The following is a 23812-nucleotide window of genomic DNA, read 5'->3' on the forward strand; positions in this document are numbered from 1 at the left end:
TTGCATTCAAAAGGTGTAACGTGTACATTATATTTATTCATTGCACACAGACTGATGCATTCAAATGTTTATTTCATTTAATTTTGATGATTTGAAGTGGCAACAAATGAAAATCCAAAATTCCGTGTGTCACAAAATTAGAATATTACTTAAGGCTAATACAAAAAAGGGATTTTTAGAAATGTTGGCCAACTGAAAAGTATGAAAATGAAAAATATGAGCATGTACAATACTCAATACTTGGTTGGAGCTCCTTTTGCCTCAATTACTGCGTTAATGCGGCGTGGCATGGAGTCGATGAGTTTCTGGCACTGCTCAGGTGTTATGAGAGCCCAGGTTGCTCTGATAGTGGCCTTCAACTCTTCTGCGTTTTTGGGTCTGGCATTCTGCATCTTCCTTTTCACAATACCCCACAGATTTTCTATGGGGCTAAGGTCAGGGGAGTTGGCGGGCCAATTTAGAACAGAAATACCATGGTCCCATGGGTGCCATGTCATCTGCTGGTGTCGGTCCACTCTGTTTCCTGAGATCCAGGGTCAACGCAGCTGTCTACCAGCAAGTTTTAGAGCACTTCATGCTTCCTGCTGCTGACCTGCTCTATGGAGATGGAGATTTCAAGTTCCAACAGGACTTGGCGCCTGCACACAGCGTAAAATCTACCCGTGCCTGGTTTACGGACCATGGTATTTCTGTTCTAAATTGGCCCGCCAACTCCCCTGACCTTAGCCCCATAGAAAATCTGTGGGGTATTGTGAAAAGGAAGATGCAGAATGCCAGACCCAAAAACGCAGAAGAGTTGAAGGCCACTATCAGAGCAACCTGGGCTCTCATAACACCTGAGCAGTGCCAGAAACTCATCGACTCCATGCCACGCCGCATTAACGCAGTAATTGAGGCAAAAGGAGCTCCAACCAAGTATTGAGTATTGTACATGCTCATATTTTTCATTTTCATACTTTTCAGTTGGCCAACATTTCTAAAAATCCCTTTTTTGTATTAGCCTTAAGTAATATTCTAATTTTGTGACACACGGAATTTTGGATTTTCATTTGTTGCCACTTCAAATCATCAAAATTAAATGAAATAAACATTTGAATGCATCAGTCTGTGTGCAATGAATAAATATAATGTACAAGTTACACCTTTTGAATGCAATTACTGAAATAAATTAAGTTTTTCAAAATATTCTAATTTACTGGCTTTTACCTGTGTATATATATATATATATATACATACAATTTATGAGGGTCAGGCAATTCCTTATGGTCTATTTTAGCTGTAAATAACAAAATATAAATAATAAATGTCAATGTTTATCACACGCCAACAACACAAACACGTCGGCTTTAGCGTGAGCTCGTTAGCTTCAGCATTCGGTTCATATATATATATATATAAATACGTATATATATACATACATATATATATATATATAGACATATATATATACATATATATATATATATATATATATATATATATATATATATATAGACATATATATATATATGTATATATATATATATGTGTATATATATATATATGTGTATATATATATATATGTATATATATATATATATATGTATATATATATATATATATGTGTCTATGCATATATATATATATATATATATATATATATATATATATATATATATATATATATATATATATATATATATATATATATATATATATATACATATATATATATATATATATATATATATATATATATATATATATATATATATACCGGTATATATAGGGAATAAGCGGTAGAAATGGATGGATGGATGGATTTGTAAACAATACGTTTTTAGTTTGAAAATGCGTTTCATTTCAAATAAAAAAAAATTGTTTGAAAATGTATTTTTTTATTCCACGTCACCTTTTTTTTTTAGTTGGAAATCTTTTTTTTAGGTTGAAAAAAAAAGTCCTCTTTTTGTTTGGTTAAAAGCCAAAGCCCCTCCCATGCAGTTCACACGGGCGACGCTGGTGTGCACAACAAACATCTCTTTCAAACTTAAAACGTCACCAAACTTGAAAAAAAAAAACGCAAAATGTAATTTAAAATGGTTCTGTTGTTATGAATGCACCCAAAGCAGGCACTTCGCGGGTCCAAATGGTCGTTTGGGACGTGAGCTATCAGACAAAACTAGTTCCATGCGTCTGAGGTAAGTAGAAGACAATGTTGAGGTTTTACTTGTGAAACGTCCAACTTACTGACAACCGAAATGTCTCTGAAAGTTTATATTTCATATTTTGGTGAGTGACTGGCTGATAATGAGTCAAATGCATCATCAGTGACTCGCTACTTCGTACTGTAGCTGTTGGCTAGCTAGCGCCCCCTAGCGGCTCTAGTAGAGTCAGCGAACAGCAAAAGCTTAGCGGTTGTGTATTTAATCATGTTAACCTTTAATTAAAGTCATGGAAAGCAGCATCGAGAAGTTTGTCAACTTGAGAAAGCGTCTGGGCCAGCTGGGTTACAAGCATCCTCTTGGAATAGAATCATTGCCACTAGTTGAGAAACTATTCAGGTAAACACACTTTTGGCACTAATTGTACGTCCCTTTTGAACCTAGTAATTCAAATGAATTAATTACTTCTCCTTTGCAGTGATCTAGTCAGCACTACTGAAAGCCTGCGCAATGCAAAACTGTCACAAGGGAAGAACGAGAACGAATGCCTCAACTGTGATGTTCTTCTGGAGCCATACAGGGCAGATAATGCCCGACTGGTCAAGGAGAACAATGAAGTCCACCAGGAGCTTCTGAAGGTGATGGAGGAGAAGGACCATGCCACCAAAGGTATTCATCATCAATTATATTCTGGTATCCTCCTATACACTAATATTATGAGCCTAAATATCTGCCTATTTTCAGAGCTGAAAACCCGCATCAGAAAACTGGAACACCACACTTGTGACCTGACGTCACTCAACAACCAATACATGCACAACCTCCGCTGCCTGGAGAAGGACGGCAAAACAAAAGCCGAGCGCATCCTGGAGCTCCAGGAAAAGAACTTGCAAGCAGTGGTGCAGACGCCAGGTAGTATCCAATGCTTGATGATGATGATAGTAATACAACTGGGATAATAGACCCCATACTACAGTCAGGGATTTAGGAAATAGTTTAATACTGGGGGGAAGCACCAATTGCTGTAAAAATATATATAAATAGATATACGTTAGGTCAGGAAAAAACACAGAGGCTATATCATCCCTACAAGCCTGTTTCGCAGGTTTCCCTGCTCGTCACTGAGCACTGTATAACGGATAAACCACAGAAACCTTGACTATATATATAGATAAATATATGTGATGGCATTAATTTATTTACAAGTGAAAATTACATTATAATAATGTACAGTATCAGGATTTGACCTAAAACAAATCTATATCATCCCTACAAGCCTGTTTCGCAGGTTTCCCTGCTCGTCACTGAGCACTGTATAACGGATAAACCACAGAAACCTCGACTATATATATATAGATAGATATATTTGATGGCATTAATGTATTTACAAGTTAAAAATTACATTATAATAATGTACAGTATGAGGATTTGACCTAAAACAAATCTATATCATCCCTACAAGCCTGTTTCGCAGGTTTCCCTGCTCGTCACTGAGCACTGTATAACGGATAAACCACAGAAACCTCGACTATATATATAGATAGATATATTTGATGGCATTAATGTATTTACAAGTTAAAAATTACATTATAATAATGTACAGTATGAGGATTTGACCTAAAACAAATCTATATAATTCCTACAAGCCTGTTTTCGCAGGTTTCCCTGCTCGTCACTGAGCACTGTATAACAGATAAACCACAGAAACCTCGACTATATATATTGAATGAATGAATGCATTTATTTTTTTCCGGCAGACATACATAGCAACACTTCATCAGTCTTTGTAATTTGACAGACATGCAACGGCACCCACCGAAAAGTGAAACGGGAAAAAAGCAAGAATGCTTATCCATGTCCATATATAGATGGATATATTTGATGGCATTAATGTATTTGCAAGTGAAAATTACATTATAATAATGTACAGTATCAGGATTTGACCTAAAACAAATCTATATCATCCCTACAAGCCTGTTTTGCAGTTTTCCCTGCTCGTCACTGAGCACTGTATAACGGATAAACCACAGAAACCTCGACTATATATATAGATAGATATATTTGATGGCATTAATATAGTTACAAGTGAAAATTATATTATAATAATGTACAGTATCAGGATTTGACCTAAAACAAATCTATATCACCCCTACAAGCCTGTTTCGCAGGTTTCCCTGCTCGTCATTGAGCACTGTATAACGGATAAACCACAGAAACCTCGACTATATATATAGATAGATATATTTGATGGCATTAATGTATTTACAAGTTAAAAATTACATTATAATAATGTACAGTATGAGGATTTGACCTAAAACAAATCTATATAATTCCTACAAGCCTGTTTTCGCAGGTTTCCCTGCTCGTCACTGAGCACTGTATAACAGATAAACCACAGAAACCTCGACTATATATATTGAATGAATGAATGCATTTATTTTTTTCCGGCAGACATACATAGCAACACTTCATCAGTCTTTGTAATTTGACAGACATGCAACGGCACCCACCGAAAAGTGAAACGGGAAAAAAGCAAGAATGCTTATCCATGTCCATATATAGATGGATATATTTGATGGCATTAATGTATTTGCAAGACAAAATTACATTATAATAATGTACAGTATCAGCATTTGACCTAAAACAAATATTTTAATGTTTTTGTCATAGCAATACGATTCTTAATTTTTTTTGTGAACTCTTAGATTTCAAAAACTATTGATCCACAAGAGGAATTGTTTGACACACAGTAGCTCAATTGTAAAATGATGAAAATCTCAGGAGCTACTGTGATCTGCCGCCACTCTTTTGGGCGCACATCAAAACCATGTGGTTGCAGTTCAGGCTAAAAAAAGTCCACAAAGAACAAGGCAAAAAAACGGGGAAACAAGAGAGAAACATTAAAGAACACAAAGGACATAGGCGACATTAGGCTCGTTTCCACCAAAAGTTCAGGAACATCAAGTTCCTGGAACTAAAGTTTCTTGTAGAACCTATTTTCAGTCACAAATGCGACTGAAAAATGCTCGCACTGTACAGCCTTGAACACTGACAAAGTTAGCAATCAAATAATAGACTAGTGGTCATACCAGAATAAAGATAACCTAACTCAAATGACATGGTTTCTAAATATGAATATAAACAAACCGCAAGACGTTTTAAATGAACAATATTTATTGCAACGTATCAGTTTAAAGGCGTGCTGTGTACACATTTCCTATAGTTTGTATTATATTTATTGTTAGCTTTCATGTTTAATTTGTATCGAGTTATTTGCTGTATCAATTCAATACAGTGATTATATTGATGGAGCACTATAAACCTGACCTAATGAGAAATATGCATGGATGTTAGTTGGCCGTGTCCTAGGTGGAAAAAAGCGCAGCATCCCTTTCAGGCGTCCGAGGATGCAAACAGATGAGCTCATCCCTCCACCCGCAACATCAGCTTACCCCGTACCCCAGCCAGGCGACCCGTACACAGCAGATCTCCTGCAGTTGGCTGATAAAAGGTATGCGGTGTATTCATTATTTTCTCATGTGCTTTGCATGAAGTGCTTACGCCATTTTAATTCAAAGAATTCTTGAGCTGGAGGAAGAAGTCACAAAAATCCACTATGCGCTGGAAGATTCCCATGAATGTATACAACTGTTAAATACTCAAGTAAGTAAACAGGCAAATTGATTATGTACTGTCATGAGGATGATCATCTTTTCCAACTGTTTCTTGAAGGTGTCCGAGAGGGACAGAGAGATCGAGCGTTTGAATCGTTCACTTCACGGAGGGCGACCCCGTGATGTCATCTCTTTGGAGGCTCAGAACATCAGCAATGAAAAACGGATTGCCCAACTTAACCTTCAAGTGGGTCACTCATTGAAGAATTATCCTGCATTCTTTTGGTGGATTGTGTGTTAATTGTGCTCTACACAGATCGATTTCTTGCAAGACAACAATAGGACGCAACAGCAGATGGAGGAGAGACTGCAGCCGAATGGGGTGGAGATGGATAAGGAGCGGGCCTTGGAAATGGCTGATCAGGAGTTGTTAGATATTAAAGTGAGATTATAGAGTTAAGACGTGGAAAGAAAAGACCTCTACATCAAAGCTTTGTTTTTCTTTTTTACAGGAAACAATTTGTCGTCAAAGGGACGTCATTGAAAATGTTGAGGACAACTTCAAAAAGAAAAGAGTGGTGAGTGTTTTGTGAAACTGAAAATAAGCCTCAAAGTAAATCCCATGGTTCCGTTCACTCATTCACAAGCATGTCATACAACACGTAATAAAGCTGATTCTGATTCTAATAAGCACCTGTGCAACACATGTGTTGTGTAATTAGTGGCGTCGCTCTTCTTTCCAGCTATTGATGATAACCTACACCTTGCTTAATGGAACTTAATTAAAAAGAAAAAACCCTCAAAATAATCCACAAATTCAAAGCTTGATCAAGCACGAGCACATAAGCTTGTGTAACACAACACACATGTCATGTACTTAACGGCATTGTTCTTTCTGCCAGCTATTGATGGTAACCCCCATCTTGCACAATTGAAATTCATTTATAAAAGACTCAAAATGAGCCACAAATTCAATGTCCATGGTACGCTTGCTCACGCACAAGCTTCCCACTGTCATAAAACTAACGCTATTGTTCCTTCGACTGGTTGTAAATGATAACCGGCACCTTATATAATAGAAATGAATAGACTCAAAGTAATCCACAAATTCAAAACCCGTAATACTCTCGCTCACACATGTGCATATGTGACGTAACTAAGCAACACTCTTGTAGAAGACCCCCCTTTTTTCTTTTTTTTTTTCAAATTTATTTTATTTTATTTTTTATTTTTTTGTCCTGTCCAGCTTCTCAGGCAAATCATATAGTTGATGTAGATGCCCATATCGGCTGTTCAGATTTACTTTACAAAAGAGAAGTGTAGGATACTTCTCTTGTTGCCTTATTTGTATTTGACTTTATTAAATGTATTTATATTATCATTTGGTGCAGCCGGGCCGGAGCAGGAGGGGCTAGAAAGAGAAAAAAAAGAAGACAGAGGGGGACATTGTGGGGACAAGAGGGGGATTAGACAGAGAGACAAAAACAACAACAGCAAACACAACAATAACAACAACAACAACAACAATAGAGCAACATCAGCAAATACGACATGTACAAATATGCTTGTGAAGACGTCTCTGTCTCGGGTTCTTCTGGGACCACAGGAAAGGGCACAACACTCTGCTTCGGCGTTTTACAATTCTTTTAATTATATTCTTACACAAGTCTCTTTTGGCTTTTCAGCTCTTCTCCTCCTCACAATGTCTCTCCTTTGGCTTTTCAGCACTCTTCCTTGGCTTTTCCTCTGCTTTCCAGGTCCGCTCTCCTCTCATGGTCTCCGACGCTGCTTAATAAAGGAACAGGTGATTAGATAACTCGTTCCAGCTGAGTCATCCACTCACCTGTCTGCTGCTTCATGGCCGGCCTCCGCACACACCCCGCCCGCAGGGAACGCGTGAACCACGCCCCTCTCCACATGCCTCCACCGCCAGATTCAGGCCGGGCAGCCGTCCGGCCGCGCTCACTCCCCCCAACCCCCTATAGCGGGCCGAGAGAGAAAATCGGCCACGGCCATCTGCGTGCCCGGCCTGTGGACCACCCGGAAGTTGTAGGGCTGTAATGCCAGACACCACCGGGTGATCTGTGCGTTGGCGTCCTTCATGCGGTGGAGCCACTGGAGCGGTTTGTGGTCTGAGCAGAGACTGAAGGCACGCCCCAACAAGTAGTAGCGGAGGGCCCCGACCGCCCACCGGATGGCAAGGCACTCCCTCTCCACCGTGCTGTACCTTGCCTCCCGGTCCGCGAGTTTCCGGCTGATATACAGCACGGGGCGATCGACGTCCCCCACCCGCTGAGACAGCACCGCCCCCAGTCCCCGGCCCGACGCGTCCGCCTGCAGACAGAAAGGGATGTCAAAATTAGGCATGTGCAGCACCGGCTCCTCGCAGAGTGCTGTTTTTACCTTCTCAAACCCCCGCTGGCACTGCTCCGTCCACTGGACCAGTTCTGGAGCACCCTTTCGGGTGAGGTCAGTCAGTGGGCCGGTTAAGTCCGCGAACCGGGGAATGAACCGCCGGTAATAGCCCGCCAGTCCCAAAAACTGCCTCACCTCTTTTTTTGTCTTGGGGGGTGGACAGGCCGCGATTGCCGCTGTTTTGTCTACCTGCGGCCGCACCTGTCCCCCTCCCAAGTGGTACCCCAGATACTGTACCTCCCTCCGGCCAACCGCGCACTTCGCCGGGTTGGCGGTGAGCCCCCCCTGCAAAAAATGTTCTATAGAATCTCTATAGAAATATATAGAACGCTATAGAATTTCGTCGGAATTTCTTTAGAACTGAAGATTCTATAGAATATGTATTCAAAATTCTATAGAAATTCTATAGACATCAGCTTCATGTGCTGGAAGGTCTTTTCACTGTTCTATAGAGCTGGGAATTCTATAGAATATCCTATAGAAATTCTATAGACATTACATTATCTGATGAAAAGTCCATAGATTGTTCTATAGAACTGGGCATTCTATAGAATGTCTAACAGAAATTCTATAGACATTACTTTATCTGCTGAAAGGTCTATAGATTGTTCTATAGAACTGGGCATTCTATAGAATGTCTAACAGAAATTCTATAGACATTATCCTTTATCTGCTGAAAGTTCTATAGATTGTTCCATGGAATAAAATTCTATAAAATGGCAGCAGCGCTATCACCATAGCATTGATTAATCTCATTAAGTTGATTCACCAGACTTGAGCTTGTTTTTTGAACAATGCAGGATGTCTCCCTCAATTATGAAAATGTTAATTTTGTATCATTCAAAATTGTGAGGTGTCATTTCAAGGCGGACACCCAGAACTTCGGCAGACTTTATTTTTAAAAGTATATTTATTCCAATAAATCAATTTATTTTTATTTTTAGAGTTTTTGAGTTATCTATAAGTAAAAAGTGTGAATATTTTCGTAACTTACTTTTTTATGTGATAAAATTAATTTTATTGGACTTCCAACATAAATTGATTTAGCAAAACTCAGTTCAAAGGTTTAAATCAGACCTAAAACGTCAGGACCCGCCCACGTACCTGCATGCAGCTGTGGAAGAACAAGCCCAGACACGTTTCTTCACGGAGCCCAATAGGAAAACACTTTACCGAAGTCATGTAAGTAACAATTTATATTGTTAAAAGTCAGTATTTGCCAGGATTTAAATGTATACATTTTCAAAAGCATGGTGCAATGTTATATTTAGTTTACTACTTTTCCCGCCGTAACATTACAACCCCCCCCCCCCCAAACACGATAGATAGAACTGCTCTCGTTTTGTTATAAAATAACAAAACTGTTTTAAGGCTGCAATCACAACCAAATTCATGTATAGTTGGTAATAATCGCGTTGTATCAATGTTTCTCATATCCGACACTAATAAGTGCGAATATGTTTCAAATCAACTTTTTTTTTAAATTATTTATTTTTCCCCTTCGCGCTTGCCGTAGTTGCAAAGCAGATTTCGCGGGCAGTTTGAGTTGGTGATGGCGGCCACAACGTCCATGTTGACTTCACTCGCTCTTTCTAAGCTGCCCAAGTCACGTCGGAGTTCATTGACGGTAACTTTGTTGGCTTAAACATCACATTTAGGTTTAGGGTCTTCTAGGCGCGATGCGAGACGTCACAAGCGGGCTAACGTTGAGCCAAACAGCAGCTTCGAGGCACGGGCGGAAATGGTGAGCTAGCAAAACTACCCTCATTTATTATTATTAGTAGTATTATTATCATCCCTCCATTGTTTGTAACGTCAGGCTTGTGTGATCACACAGAGAAGGAGTTTGGCCCCCAGTCAGGTCGCCAAACGGAAGCAAGGGGAGGATGATCATCGAGACGAAATATAGTATATTAACCACGCGGTTCTCGAGAGAAGATGAATGGAGAAAATTGGGACAGTGATGAAGAAGTCCAAGTTCCATGGCCACTCAACAAAGCAGGAGGAAGGAAGCAGTCACAAACCAAATACGTGGCAAGAATTCTGAGATTTGGTGGTAATTAATAAACAGTTGAAAACTTTTCAATTCAATTCAGTAAAAAGTATACGTTTTACCAGAAGTACATATAAATATAGATATATTTAATATAGATATATTTAATGTACTTCTGATTTTACACCTTGAACTTTCGACTTTGTTTATGTAAAGTTAAATTTAAATAATATAATTTTTTTTCTTCCATGATTGATAGTAATTTCTCATCAGTGCAGCCCTGGTATACTGAATGTTTCAATCTGCAATGCTGAGGTGATTGTCATGATAGTACAGACTTAACCTTGACAATTTTTTAATATGGCTGTAAGCCTGTAAATAAGGGAAAGTAAGGTGAAATTTGTTTCTCGCTGAGGTGAATTTCTGAATCATCAGAACTGTAGGTATACCAAAGTAATTTAGTGATAACAATCTGCTGCTGAAATGTATGACTAACTGTACAGTTTAATTTAGCTTAATGTGGCACATATTTGTTTTTACACAGAAGACACACGTGAACTGACGCCATATTTGAAAGCCGCTCAGGATGGCAAGGATGTACCCCTTACTGGTGATTTGGAATATGGCAGAGGCAAGAGAAACAAACAGCCAAAGTCTTGGTCATCAGACAGTGAGAGCAAGGATGAAAGTGTTGAGGAGACTATCTGACAGACAGCAGGTACTTTTATTTCAGTGGTGTTGTCGCGATATGACCGAAATAGTGTTGAAAGCGACGTTAAACGTTAATTCACTCACTCACTATTTCAGTGGTGTTTCAACTGTGTGAGGTTTTGTAGGATTCAATCCCATACTTTTGAAGTACCTTGTCAGTTTTTCTTTATCATAAAAGTTAATCAAATCATGTTTCATTGTAGTCTTTAAAGTTATTGAATATTTTGATTCAATTCGACCAACTCAGACAGAATAATATTCAAGACAAATTGAGGTGTTGACAGACTTTCTGCATGTACTCGAAAATCTATCATTTCTGCAAACATATTTCTTCACTTCAATGGCATATAAAAGAACTGAACATGTTTTCTTGTTAATCTTGATTTTTCAGAAGAAAAAGAGCAAAGTAAGCCGTACAGCTGTGGGATATGATGCTCGGGCACAATTGAAGGCCCAACTTGCTGCTGTGAGTACATGAATAGAATAGAATAGGATTTTATTGGTTAATCAAAGCACCCTCTCGAGGCAAACAATCACAAGTACCTAGCATTCATTTGAAATCGAGGACGTAAAAATTGCATCCCTGGCAACTGGTTTAAAACACAAGTTTATACTTTTACTTATATGAAAATAACACTACAAATACCTGATGAACAGTGCCTACTGTGTGAATGGCTTACTGCTACATGTACATGTAGCATATTCAAATTAATGTGCCTACAAGGTTGCTTATACATGTAAAACTTATATGGTGCTGTCAGGGCCGTATCCAGGACAAATAGCTTCCGGAAAACATATGAGCGCCCAAATTAATCATAATACAAATTATTTCATTTGATTTACTATTTTGACATTTTCAGCTGGGAAGAACTTCACCGAAAGATACATGTACAGAAATGGAATCCCTGAAGAAGGAAGTCCTCCAGTTGAGAGAGGAAAACAAATCCCTTCGAGATGCATTGAGGGTTGTTGAAGGTAGGTTTTCTTATTCTAGAAGTATGTTATTGTAATTATCATAGGTTGATGGAAAATATGCTTACATGTCGATGTATGAAATAACTTTCTTATTACTGTATTTTCATCTAACTTTGGCCTACGGGTATTGTCGTCATGTACGGCTGTCCATCCGTCACCGCAATATTTACAGAATCGTTTCATGTACGGAAACCAAACTTGTTACATCTATTTATCTTAGTGTAACAAGAAGCCTATCGAAAATGAGTCGTCTCGGACAATATTTTCCAGAGTTATGCCCCTTTTTTCCAATAAAAATCCATTTATGATTTGGGATAATTTCAGAACTGTTGCATATACAACATCCTAAGTTGTGATGTCCTCCCCTCTAAATAAGGGGAGGACATATGGTACTTGTTTGTTTGTCTGTCTGTCCGTCCGTTTTTGTGTGTTTCTCTTATATTAGCAAGAGTTACGTCCCTTCCTTCTTGATATTTTGTCTCAGCTGGATATCTGATTAATACTTGACCGACAAATATTAAATCTTCGCGTGGTCAGGATGAATTAATATATATGGTTATATATATTTTTCATCTTTGATTGCTTCCTTACCATGTTTCCCTTGACTTGAACAAGATTCCTATCAAAATACCCTTACATTATGATAGCTGGGGTTAGAGCCGAGCGGTTTGGATATCGCCAGCTTCATGTTATTAATGTATTTTTTTTTTATTGTGTCTGCATCACAATGTACTTTTTTCTATTAAAGGACTTCCTGGCCTGCTAATGAAGATGGACGACTTATCACGTCAGGCAACAATACTATCAGCTCGACGTCCTGCTGTCGCTCTGCCAGAGAGGAGCTGGCCAACAGCAGCTTGACAGGAAAAAAATCCAATGCTTTTAAGGATAAGCATGAGAAACCAAAACTGGATGACAAGAAAGTGTCTGCTATTATTGGTGAGTATAAGTTAAATCAATCTGATTAAAACCATATCCACATCAGGGAAGTGGATCTGACCCTTTTCCTATCTCCAAGTCGTTCCGTGATCGTTTGGCATGAAGTATAGATATCCATAGCTTCCAGTCTGCTTGGTCCATGAATTGACTGCGAGATGTTCGTTTTGACAGATTTATAGGCATGGGTGGTCACATTAGCTTTGATCTCGTCGGAAACCAACATCAAGTGACAAAGCAAAAACCGCAGCGCACGGATATCTACACCTTTTTCTCGTTTGATATCTTATATCGGCATTCTCCGCCTTACTATTTAACAACTAGCGTCGGGAATTTCCGTGAGTTCTGCTGCAAGTTGAGAAGTGAACGACTTTTAGATAGGGAATGTGTCAGATCCCCTTCCCGATGTGGATATGGTTTCAATCAGATTGAAGTTAAATATTTTTATTAGAATTCTATTAATGCACTTTCGTGATTGTTCGAACGCCATTGGGGACACCCATCAAGTACACAACAAGATTCACAAGAAAGTGAAATCCTGAAAATAATTTGAAAAATATTTCACACACTGAATGGATTTTCTATATAGCTAATGAATAGTGTACATGCACTGTCAGAATTTGATACAGATTTGTTGCAGTTCGTAAAGCCTGGCATGATTGCACCACATATGATTTTGTGTGCGTCAAGCAGTGCAAGTGCCTTACAGCATAGAAACGCGTGATATGCAATGTATGCAGTGTGTTGACTATCCATTGCATTGATTAAATGATAGACATCACTCTCTTTATCGAGCTGAAAAATGCCATAGTGTAACTCATTGCATGACAGCTAGTGTCTTGGTGTCTGCAGACACTAATTCTGGTATATTTTATTGATCTTTCAGATTTTGTGAAGAAGCTCCATCCCTCAAGTGAAGCAAATGTGATAAAGAAAATCATTGGAGTGAAACTGAACATTGCGCAGAAAATGGGGAAAAAAGAAGGCCTCAGAAACAAATTCTGCTGGACGTCTAACCGTCTCTAACAGTCGGGGAAGCGCGGTGATCATGTTGATTTATGCTGCTGACATTTATTTATTACGTCAAGATTTGAGTTACATGTATATAATAAATACAAGTCAACATTCATTCAACTGCAATATTTGTCTTTCTCCATTGCCAGTGTTAGACCACAGATTTTGTAGAATGCCTGCCCAATCATTTCTACATCATTCTGAATCGTATTCCACAGAAAGCCATTCCATAGGAGCCTGTTCTATAGAACTACTCTTTAGAACTTTCTTCTATAGCACTATTCTTTAGAGGAGATCTATAGAACCATTCTTTAGAACCCTGTTCTATAGAACCATTCTTTAGAACCCTGTTCTATAGAACCATTCTTTAGAACCATGTTCTATAGAACCATTCTTTAGAACCCTGTTCTATAGAACCATTCTTTAGAACCATGTTCTATAGAACCATTCTTTAGAATCCTGTTCTATAGAACTTCGGTCCTAAAGTTCATTAGAAATTCTATAGAGATATTCTTTAGAAATTCTATAGAACTTCGGTCCTAAAGTTCATTAGAAATTCTATAGAGATATTCTTTAGAAATTCTATAGAACATTTTTTGCAGGGCCGCCCGCCTCAGGGACTCGAGCACCGCCCCCACCCGCCGCATGTGTTGTTCCCAGCTGCTACTCTGGATGATGACATCATCCAGGTAGGCAGCCGCGTATGCAGCGTGGGGGCGCAGCACTTGGTCCATGAGACGCTGGAACGTGGCGGGCGCACCGAACAAGCCAAACGGAAGTGTCACAAATTGGTACAAACCGTCCGGAGTGCAAAAGGCCGTTTTTTCTCGGGACTCTGGTGACAAGGGAATCTGCCAGTAGCCCTTGGTCAAATCCAGTGTCGTGAAAAATTGAGCAGTGCCTAGCCGATCCAGGAGCTCGTCGACCCGAGGCATTGGGTACGCGTCAAACCGTGATTGTTCATTCACCCTGCGGTAATCCACACAGAACCGCACAGTCCCATCCTTCTTCCCAACCAGAACAATGGGACTGCACCACGCGCTGTGGGATTCTTCTATCACCCCCAACTCAAGCATGGTTTTTAATTCCTCCCGAACTACTTTGCGCTTGTGTTCGGGAAGCCGATATGGCCGAGACCGCACCGTAACCCCCGGGCTGGTCTCAATATGATGTCGGATGAGATCCGTGCGACCGGGCCGCGAGGAGAACACATCAGAGAAGCGCCGCTGTAACTCAGCCACATCCGCCCTCTGCGCTGATGTGAGCTGGTCGTCACAGGACAGCCGGGGGGCCGGGCCAGAGCGCGGGACCTCCGGCCCCAACTCCTCCTCCTCCCCCACTACTGTCACCATGGAAACAGGCTCCGCCTCTTTCCATGCCTTCAGCAGGTTCAAATGGTAGATCTGCGTGTCTCCGCGTCGGTCCGAGCGCCGAACCTCATAATCGACATCACCCACTTGCCGTGCGACCTCAAAGGGTCCCTGCCACTTTGCAAGTAATTTGGAGTTTGAGGTTGGAAGCAATACAAGTACTTTTTCTCCCGGTGTGAATTTGCGTAGTTGGGTCCCCCTGTTATACGTGCGCCGCTGACGCTCTTGGGCACGGAGCAAATTCTCACGTGACAAGTGCCCCACCTTGTGGAGTTTTGCTCGCATGTCCATGACGTATTGAATTTCATTTTTGCTGGAGCTTGGACCCTCCTCCCAGCTTTCTTTAATGACGTCCAGCACTCCGCGAGGCCTCCGGCCGTACAATAACTCAAAAGGTGCAAAACCAACGGAGGCCTGGGGTACCTCCCGCATCGCAAACATTAGGGGGTCCAACCATTTATCCCAATTGTGTTTGTCCTCGTGCATAAACTTACGGATCATGGTTTTCAGCGTTTTATTTAATCTCTCCACCAGCCCATCCGTTTGCGGATGGTATACACTGGTGCGGATCGCTTTAATTCCCATTAACCCGTAGAGTTCCTTTATCGTGCGCGACATAAAGGACGTGCCTTGGTCAGTCAGAATCTCTTTCGGGATTCCAACTCGGGAGATGACCTGAAACAGCGCTTGCGCAACACTCTTGGCAGAGATGGAGCGCAAAGGTACTGCTTCGGGATAACGCGTTGCGTAATCCACCAGGACTAACACAAAGCGGTATCCCCGTGTGCTCGGGTGAAATGGTCCGATGAGGTCCATCCCAATTCTTTCGAACGGGACCTCCATGAGCGGTAATGGGCGCAAGGGCGCCTTTGGGGTGGCCGCTGGGTTCACCAGCTGGCAGTCCGGGCAGGCAGCGCACCAACGGCGCACGTCTGCCCGGAGGCCTGGCCAATAGAATCGGACCATTACCCGATTAAGTGTTTTATCATACCCTAAGTGGCCAGACATGGGATTAAAATGTGCCGCCTGGAAAACCATTTCCCGGTGGTGTTTTGGCACCAACAACTGGGTGTGTTCCTCCCCGGTTTGAGTGTCACGGCCTACTCTGTATAATCTATCCCGAATAATTGAAAAATGGGGGAATACCCGCGCTTTCCCCGGGCGCACCAGCTGACCGTCAATATAATCCACCTGGTCCCAGGCCTCGCGCAAGGTTTCATCACGGGACTGCTCGAGGGGAAAGTCCTCAGTAGGTTGCCACCGGGGGTCCGGGGGGCCTCCCGCGAAGCCCCCACCGGTTCCCGCTCGGCAGCACCGGATGAAGCCGCGTCGCCGCTGAGAACCGCGCGGATACTCCCCTTGCCGACTGTCCGTGAACGCACCCCCACACATTGTGTCACCAAATGGTTAAATCCCGGCCAATTCGTCCCTAGAATTACGGGGTGCGTAAGTTGCGCGCTTACGGCAACCTTAACTTTATGCTTTTGTTCCTTATATACAATTTCCACTGGCACCATAGGGTACTCGTGCACATCCCCATGAATACACCTAATTTTCACCCGTGTCGCCTGCCTCAACGCCCCGGGCAAAACCAGGTTTTGGTGGATCATGGACTGTTTGCAGCCCGAATCCACCATCGCCCGGTATGTACCCCCTTGTACCCTTACCGGGACACAGTACGTCTCCCACCGATCGGGGGCGGGTGCTGGAGGCCCGACAACCCGCAACACCTGCCCCACCTCCATCATGGAGCACTCCCGGTGCACGTGCCCGGGCCGTCCGCAGCTCCAGCACACCGGCCCTGGGGTTTGAGGTGCCATCTGCGAGGGAAGCCCTCTCCCCGCAGCGTCGGTACCCTGAAATGCACAAACCAAAGACATATTATGACCCCGTGTTCCCCCCCTTGTCATCTGTCTCTGGGTGTGTGTGGGTGCATGTTCTTTTTTTATGTCCGTGTGGTGAACCTGTTCGCTGGCTCCGGGTGGCTCAGGCTGGCGTGGTTGCCACTGCAGAGACTCTCCCTCCACCCCCCCCCCCCCCCCCCCCCCAGAGAGGGGCGAGTCGCCGGCGGGGTGCTGGGGTGGGTCCCTTGGCCGTTTTGGTTGCTGTCTCCCGCTGTACCGCCAGGTGTTCCTCCGCCAGTTTCACCGCAGATTTGACGTCTGGGGGGCTGTGGTACCGTACCCACGCGGAGGTCCTGGCCGGGATTGCCTCCACAAATCGCTCCAGGACGATGGCCTCCAGCATTTTTGGATCCAGTCCGTTTGGCTGGAGCCAACGGGTTGCTGCGTCTCGTAGTTGGAACGCCAGTACGAAGAGCCGGTCCCCTGGCCCCAACATCATGGCCCGGAACTTCCGGCGATGGTCTTCGGGGCTGCTGCCGACCCGATCCAGTATGGCGCAGCGCAAGTTTGCGTACTGCATGCGGGCGGACGCCGGGAGACTCAACGCCGCCCGCTGCGCCTCCCCCACCAGGAGCGGCAGCAGCTTCGCGCCCCATTCCTCCTCCGGCCACCTGCATGATGTCGCCGTGGCCTCGAAGACATCGAGGAATGTCTGGGGGTCCTCCCCCTCCACCTTCGTTTCATGGCGGACATTCCTCCCGCCGCCTCTGCTCTGTCCATTAGTGCCTGCAGCACCTGTGTCTGCTGCCGGCTTGCCGTTGACACCTCGGCCAACACTTGGCCCAGCGCCTCCAGCGGGGATGTTGTCGACATTTCTGTGGTCCGCCTTGTTGGGTGCCACTGTGAAGACGTCTCTGTCTCGGGTTCTTCTGGGACCACAGGAAAGGGCACAACACTCTGCTTCGGCGTTTTACAATTATTTTAATTATATTCTTACACAAGTCTCTTTTGGCTTTTCGGCTCTTCTCCTCCTCACAATGTCTCTCCTTTGGCTTTTCAGCACTCTTCCTTGGCTTTTCAGCACTCTTCCTTGGCTTTTCCTCTGCTTTCCAGGTCCGCTCTCCTCTCATGGTCTCCGACGCTGCTTAATAAAGGAACAGGAGATTAGATAACTCGTTCCAGCTGAGTCATCCACTCACCTGTCTGCTGCTTCATGGCCGGCCTCCGCACACACCCCGCCCGCAGGGAACGCGTGAACCACGCCCCTCTCCACAATGCTGGTAAAAGTAATAGCAAATAAGCAGTTAGCGAAAATAAAAAATAATACATAAATGACAATGAGCATTATTACACTACAAATGGAGCAATACAAATACCAATAGAAATATCACTATTGATAATGAACAATACCAATACTTTACCTTTATTATCAACAATACAGTTGTTCAAATGCAACAATACATATACGTAATGATAACTTGAGATACGAAAGAATGCAGAAAAATGGAGGGGGAGATAGAGAAGCAACCTACATTAACCTTGTAGATTGTTATAGTAACAATAGGTTAAGCTTTGTCAGTGTGCCATGTGTTATACCCAGTTTTCTCTAGGGCAACAACGTTAATATATGTTTGATGAAACGTGATTATGTGCATGAGTGTACGTATGCATATGTACTTGTATATGTACAGAATGTGTATATGTGTTTGTACAGTGAGTGTATATGTACAGTACGTGTATGTGTATGTTTGTATATTGAATGTGCGTGTGGATGTACGAACTTTAAGTATGTAAATATGTACTGTATTTGTGTATGTATGTGGGAGCGTAGGTACCTATGTATGTGAGTATATGTGAATTTGTATGTACAATATATTCGACTCCCAGTGTGCGTGGGAGCCCGAGCACGGCCCCAGCCACCCCGAGAGCCCAACCCACAAACAGTAGGTGTGGTGCCCAGGGAACCAGGGACCACCGCCCCCACGCAGCCAAGCCGGCCAGCGACAGGAACCCCAGAGCCCGACCCACCGCACCGCGTGTAGAAGACCCCTAATTGAGCACCTTTGTCATTCAATTTCCTAGGAACATTCCGAGAGAATGTTTGAGACAAGTTCACTTGCTGACCAGCTGGTGGAGCTCAGAGGGCAGAATGAGAAACTGGAGGCAAAGGTAGACTTTATAGAGAGAGAGAAAGTCAGGCTGCAAGACAAAGTGGAGAAGATGATGTCCGCTGGTAAAAAGATGCAGTTTGTTGTTATGGAAATGTGAATTCTCCACCTGCATTGATTGCTTGCTGTTATATAGAAAGAGACATAGTGCTGGAATTGGAGGCCATGCGAGCAAAACACGGCGTTTGCGGAAGGGATCGCTCCCCGTCGCGTTTAGACGCCTTCGTGAAGAGTCTAGAGGAGGAGAGGGATCGCTATCGCCAGGAGGCCGAACACTGCAGGAGATTCCGAGGAGCCGACAGCCCCAGTCGCGATAGTCCAGACAGGAGCAGAAGTCCAGGGCGCAAGGTAATCAGGGTAAAAGAACACTTTTCATGTTAGTGAGGCGTAACGCTTGAACTTGCCGACACACAGGGAGGCGTTGAGGAATCTGAGTTTCTCGCTTTATTGAAGGAAAGAGATGAGATGAAGGCAGCTCTGGTGGACGTGGAGAAGCACGCGGAAGACATCCAGACAAAAGTGAAAGCTCTTAGCGCTGAAAGAGACCACTTCAAAATGATGTTTTACCAGGTGACCTACACGGCCATTTTATATCTGACATGATTTCTTTATACCTGAAAGTATCTAAAGCTTTGTTTTATGCAGACACAAGAGAAGCTGGAGGATGCCCGTGTAAGCTCAAGCACATCTGATGACGTCTTGAACTTAGGAGAGGAGCTAAAGCTGGCAGAGAATGAAATCATGCAGGTTAATGCACAAAGAGAATTACTGATGGAGGACTTTAAGGTTAGTATGTATCTGTTAATCTATATGAATTGTATTTATTTTGTACCAGATTGCCTCTTCTTTAACAACAATTAAAGTCATTTATCCCTAATATTTTAACCTATTATAACCTACTTTATATTTATGATTCCACCCATTTACATATGGATGCCGCGGGAGGACTGTATAATCATTTATGTTTATATTTATGTTTTTTAACTTACTGCATTATTTGCAATAGTTTATCCTTATGTTATCAGGGTTTCCCTCAGATTACCAATACACCTGTGGTGGTCGGGCCGTGGCCCGGGGTGGAGTCAATATGACATCATCATATCATTTTAAAAAGGCCAAAAAATTACATACATTTAAAAACAAATCGGTGTTTTTGGTCATTAGTATTGACATATTTTTTTATATCCTTTTGTCTACTTTTCAATTGTCGCTACTTATTGTGCAATGTACCACAGGCCGTACACCAGTGGCGGCTGCTGGTTTTTCAAGTAGGGAAAGTTCATTTTCATCTAATCTAAACATAAATACTAGAGATGTCCGATAATGGCTTTTTTGCCGATATCCGATATTGTCCAACTCTTAATTACCAATTCCGATATCAACCGATATCAACCGATACCGATATATACAGTCGTGGAATTAACACATTATTATGCCTAATTTTGTTGTGATGCCCCGCTGGATGCATTAAACAATGTAACAAGGTTTTCCAAAATAAATCAACTCAAGTTATGGAAAAAAAATGCCAACATGGCACTGCCATATTTATTATTGAAGTCACAAAGTGCATTATTTTTTTTAACATGCCTCAAAACAGCAGCTTGGAATTTGGGATATGCTCTTCCTGAGAGAGCACGAGGAGGTTGAGGTGGGCGGGGTTGGGGTGGGGGGGCGTAGGGGGTAGTATGTTGTAGCGTCCCGGAAGAGTTAGTGCTGCAAGGGGTTCTGGGTATCTGTTCTGTTGTGTTTATGTTGTGTTACGGTGCGGATGTTCTCCCAAAATGTGTTTGTCATTCTTGTTTGGTGTGGGTTCACAGTGTGGCGCATATTTGTAACAGTGTTAAAGTTGTTTATACGGCCACCCTCAGTGTGACCTGTATGGCTGTTGACCAAGTATGCCTGCATTCACTTGTGTGTGTGAAAAGCCGTAGATATTATGAGATTGGGCCGGCATGCAAAGGCAGTGCCTTTAAGGTTTATTGGCGCTCAGTACTTCTCCCTACGTCCGTGTACCACTCCGCACAAATTCTTCAGGACAACCTAAAATCATCAGCCCGGAGGTTGGGTCTTGGGCGCAGTTGGGTGTTCCAACAGGACAATGACCCCAAACACACGTCAAAAGTGGTAAAGGAATGGCTAAATCAGACGAGATTAAGGATTTAGAATGGCCTTCCCAAAGTCCTGATTTAAACGTGTGGACAATATTGAAGAAACAAGTTCATGTCAGAAAACCAACAAATTTAGCTGAACGGCACCAATTTTGTCAAGAGGAACGGTCAAAAATTCAAGCAGAAGCTTGTGGATGGCTACCAAAAGTGCCTTATTGCAGTGAAACTTGCCAAGGGACATGTAAACAAATATTAACATTGCTGTATGTATACTTTTGACCCAGCAGATTTGGTCACATTTTCAGTAGACCCATAATAAATTCATAAAAGAACCAAACTTCATGAATGTTTTTTGTGACCAACAAGTATGTGCTCCAATCACTCTATCACAAAAAAATAAGAGTTGTAGAAATGATTGGAAACTCAAGACAGCCATGACATTATGGTATTTACAAGTGTATGTAATATATCGATATATATCCACCCATAAAATATTAATTTTTATTTGTTTTCACGTAAACACCCTCATTTTTCACGAGCGGCGGCTTTTATTTTGCTGTAGTGCCCTAATCAAGTTTCTTTTGTTGGCGTGCTTGTCCTGTAGGTGGAAGGAGAACTGAAAGATGTGCGGTCGGAGGCAGAGCTGCCGAAGAAGCAGCTGGAAAGCAAAAGGCAGATCGTCCGCACCCCGAATACGCTGCTCTCCACCACTCCCCAAGGGGAGTTCCAAGCCAACCTGGCGGCCAGCGAGAAGGACTCTTAGCAGAAAGCGTGACCGGCTCACCCTGGCCCAAAGGTGAATTCAAAGGTTGTATTTTAAAGGTGAACATTAAACCTTGAGACTTCAGTTCAATGAGTGTCTTTCAGCTTGGGCCACATACAGAAAAATTAAAGAATTTGGAAGTGCTACTTTGATACCTTTTTGTGCATTTATGAGAATTTATGAGCTTATTTTGAACACAGCCAACCATCTACACATTTGAAACAATTAAGCATCTCCAATACAATATATTAATCTGCAAAAAAAAACCTGTATATCAATTCGATGCCGGCTGACTGAAGCAGCAACTCGGAATCCTGTGCTAAAATAGTGCATCCTGTTTAGAGACTGTCCCAAAAATCTGTATTCAATTGCACGTAGAGAACATTTTCAATCGTCAATAGCTTTTTGGTCATGCGATCTAGAACCTAAAAAACACTTTAATTTTGTTTGTTCATCATTACTTCACTTGGCTCACACAATGTTTTTTCCTGTTCATCATCTATTTGATTTTTCTGAACATATTTGAAAATTTAAATTGTCTATAGCTTTTTAGTCACGTGACATAGAAACCCAAACCCACTTTCATATAGTAGTTCATCATTACTATTCTTGGTTCACGCGTTGCGTTTTTTTTAGTATATCGTTTTAGGATGTTTTTTTTCAACATTTTTGAAAATTTCTAAAGACTTATTATATTACTCTAGTTGTATTCTATTTACATTTTTACCATAGTTTATTTTGCTAGTGCTTGTTTAATGTAAGAACCATTGCACATTAAAACAATTCCTAGTCTTTGAACCCATTCACTGACAATGGCAATAAAAAGCTTTTGATTCTGAAAATGTTATGATCTATGGAGAAAACATGTGAGCCTTAGATATTACTCAATAAGTAGAGATCCGACACACCTCCTTGACTGCTTGCTTATGTCGCCCCGGGGGTAAAGTCTCTGTGCATTCTGTAGTTTACCTTACAAACGTATTTCTAATTAAATATATTGATATATGTATAATAGATATCGGTTCAGAGCAGCACGGTGGAACAGGGACTGGAGCATGTGCCTCACAATACGATGGTCCTGGTTTCGATCCCCAGGCTCTGGGTCTTTCTGTGTGGAGTTTGCATGTTCTCCCTGTGTTTGGGGTGCCATGTCATCTGCTGGTGTCGGTCCACTCTGTTTCCTGAGATCCAGGGTCAACGCAGCCGTCTACCAGCAAGTTTTAGAGCACTTCATGCTTCCTGCTGCTGACCTGCTCTATGGAGATGGAGATTTCAAGTTCCAACAGGACTTGGCGCCTGCACACAGCGCAAAATCTACCCGTGCCTGGTTTACGGACAATGGTATTTCTGTTCTAAATTGGCCCGCCAACTCCCCTGACCTTAGCCCCATAGAAAATCTGTGGGGTATTGTGAAAAGGAAGATGCAGAATGCCAGACCCAAAAACGCAGAAGAGTTGAAGGCCACTATCAGAGAAACCTGGGCTCTCATAACACCTGAGCAGTGCCAGAAACTCTTCGACTCCATGCCACGCCGCATTAACGCAGTAATTGAGGCAAAAGGAGCTCCAACCAAGTATTGAGTATTGTACATGCTCATATTTTTCATTTTCATACTTTTCAGTTGGCCAACATTTCTAAAAATCCCTTTTTTGTATTAGCCTTAAGTAATATTCTAATTTTGTGACACACGGAATTTTGGATTTTCATTTGTTGCCACTTCAAATCATCAAAATTAAATGAAATAAACATTTGAATGCATC

The 23812-nt window shown here is 42.2% G+C and overlaps 1 protein-coding gene and 2 long non-coding RNA genes across 4 annotated transcripts; all 3 read left to right on the forward strand.

The window, feature by feature from the left end:
- Positions 1-1980: 1980 nt before the first annotated feature.
- Positions 1981-22801, forward strand: LOC133617841 (centrosomal protein of 135 kDa-like). 2 transcript variants are annotated; one of them, XM_061978145.2, is made up of 14 exons: positions 1981-2177; positions 2429-2540; positions 2620-2810; positions 2886-3053; positions 5496-5652; positions 5720-5804; positions 5874-6002; positions 6072-6197; positions 6268-6333; positions 19096-19246; positions 19318-19529; positions 19635-19751; positions 19827-19967; positions 21894-22801. In XM_061978145.2, the coding sequence occupies exons 2-14, from the start codon at positions 2431-2433 to the stop codon at positions 22050-22052; spliced, it is 1812 nt and encodes a 603-aa protein (XP_061834129.2). In that variant the 5' UTR covers positions 1981-2177; positions 2429-2430; the 3' UTR covers positions 22053-22801. The 2 variants fall into 2 exon arrangements, with proteins under 2 accessions (XP_061834129.2, XP_061834127.2); XM_061978143.2 differs by having other exon boundaries at positions 19596-19751; positions 21894-22799.
- LOC140679537 (uncharacterized) lies at positions 9491-10881 on the forward strand. The gene is made up of 3 exons (XR_012050949.1): positions 9491-9914; positions 10008-10226; positions 10708-10881. It is a non-coding gene; the product is annotated as an uncharacterized lncRNA (long non-coding RNA).
- On the forward strand, positions 11263-14149 carry LOC140679538 (uncharacterized). The gene is made up of 4 exons (XR_012050950.1): positions 11263-11340; positions 11735-11849; positions 12598-12788; positions 13672-14149. It is a non-coding gene; the product is annotated as an uncharacterized lncRNA (long non-coding RNA).
- Positions 22802-23812: the final 1011 nt, after the last annotated feature.

The sequence above is a fragment of the Nerophis lumbriciformis genome, linkage group LG18, assembly GCF_033978685.3.
Source record: "Nerophis lumbriciformis linkage group LG18, RoL_Nlum_v2.1, whole genome shotgun sequence".
Classification (NCBI taxonomy): domain Eukaryota; kingdom Metazoa; phylum Chordata; class Actinopteri; order Syngnathiformes; family Syngnathidae; genus Nerophis; species Nerophis lumbriciformis.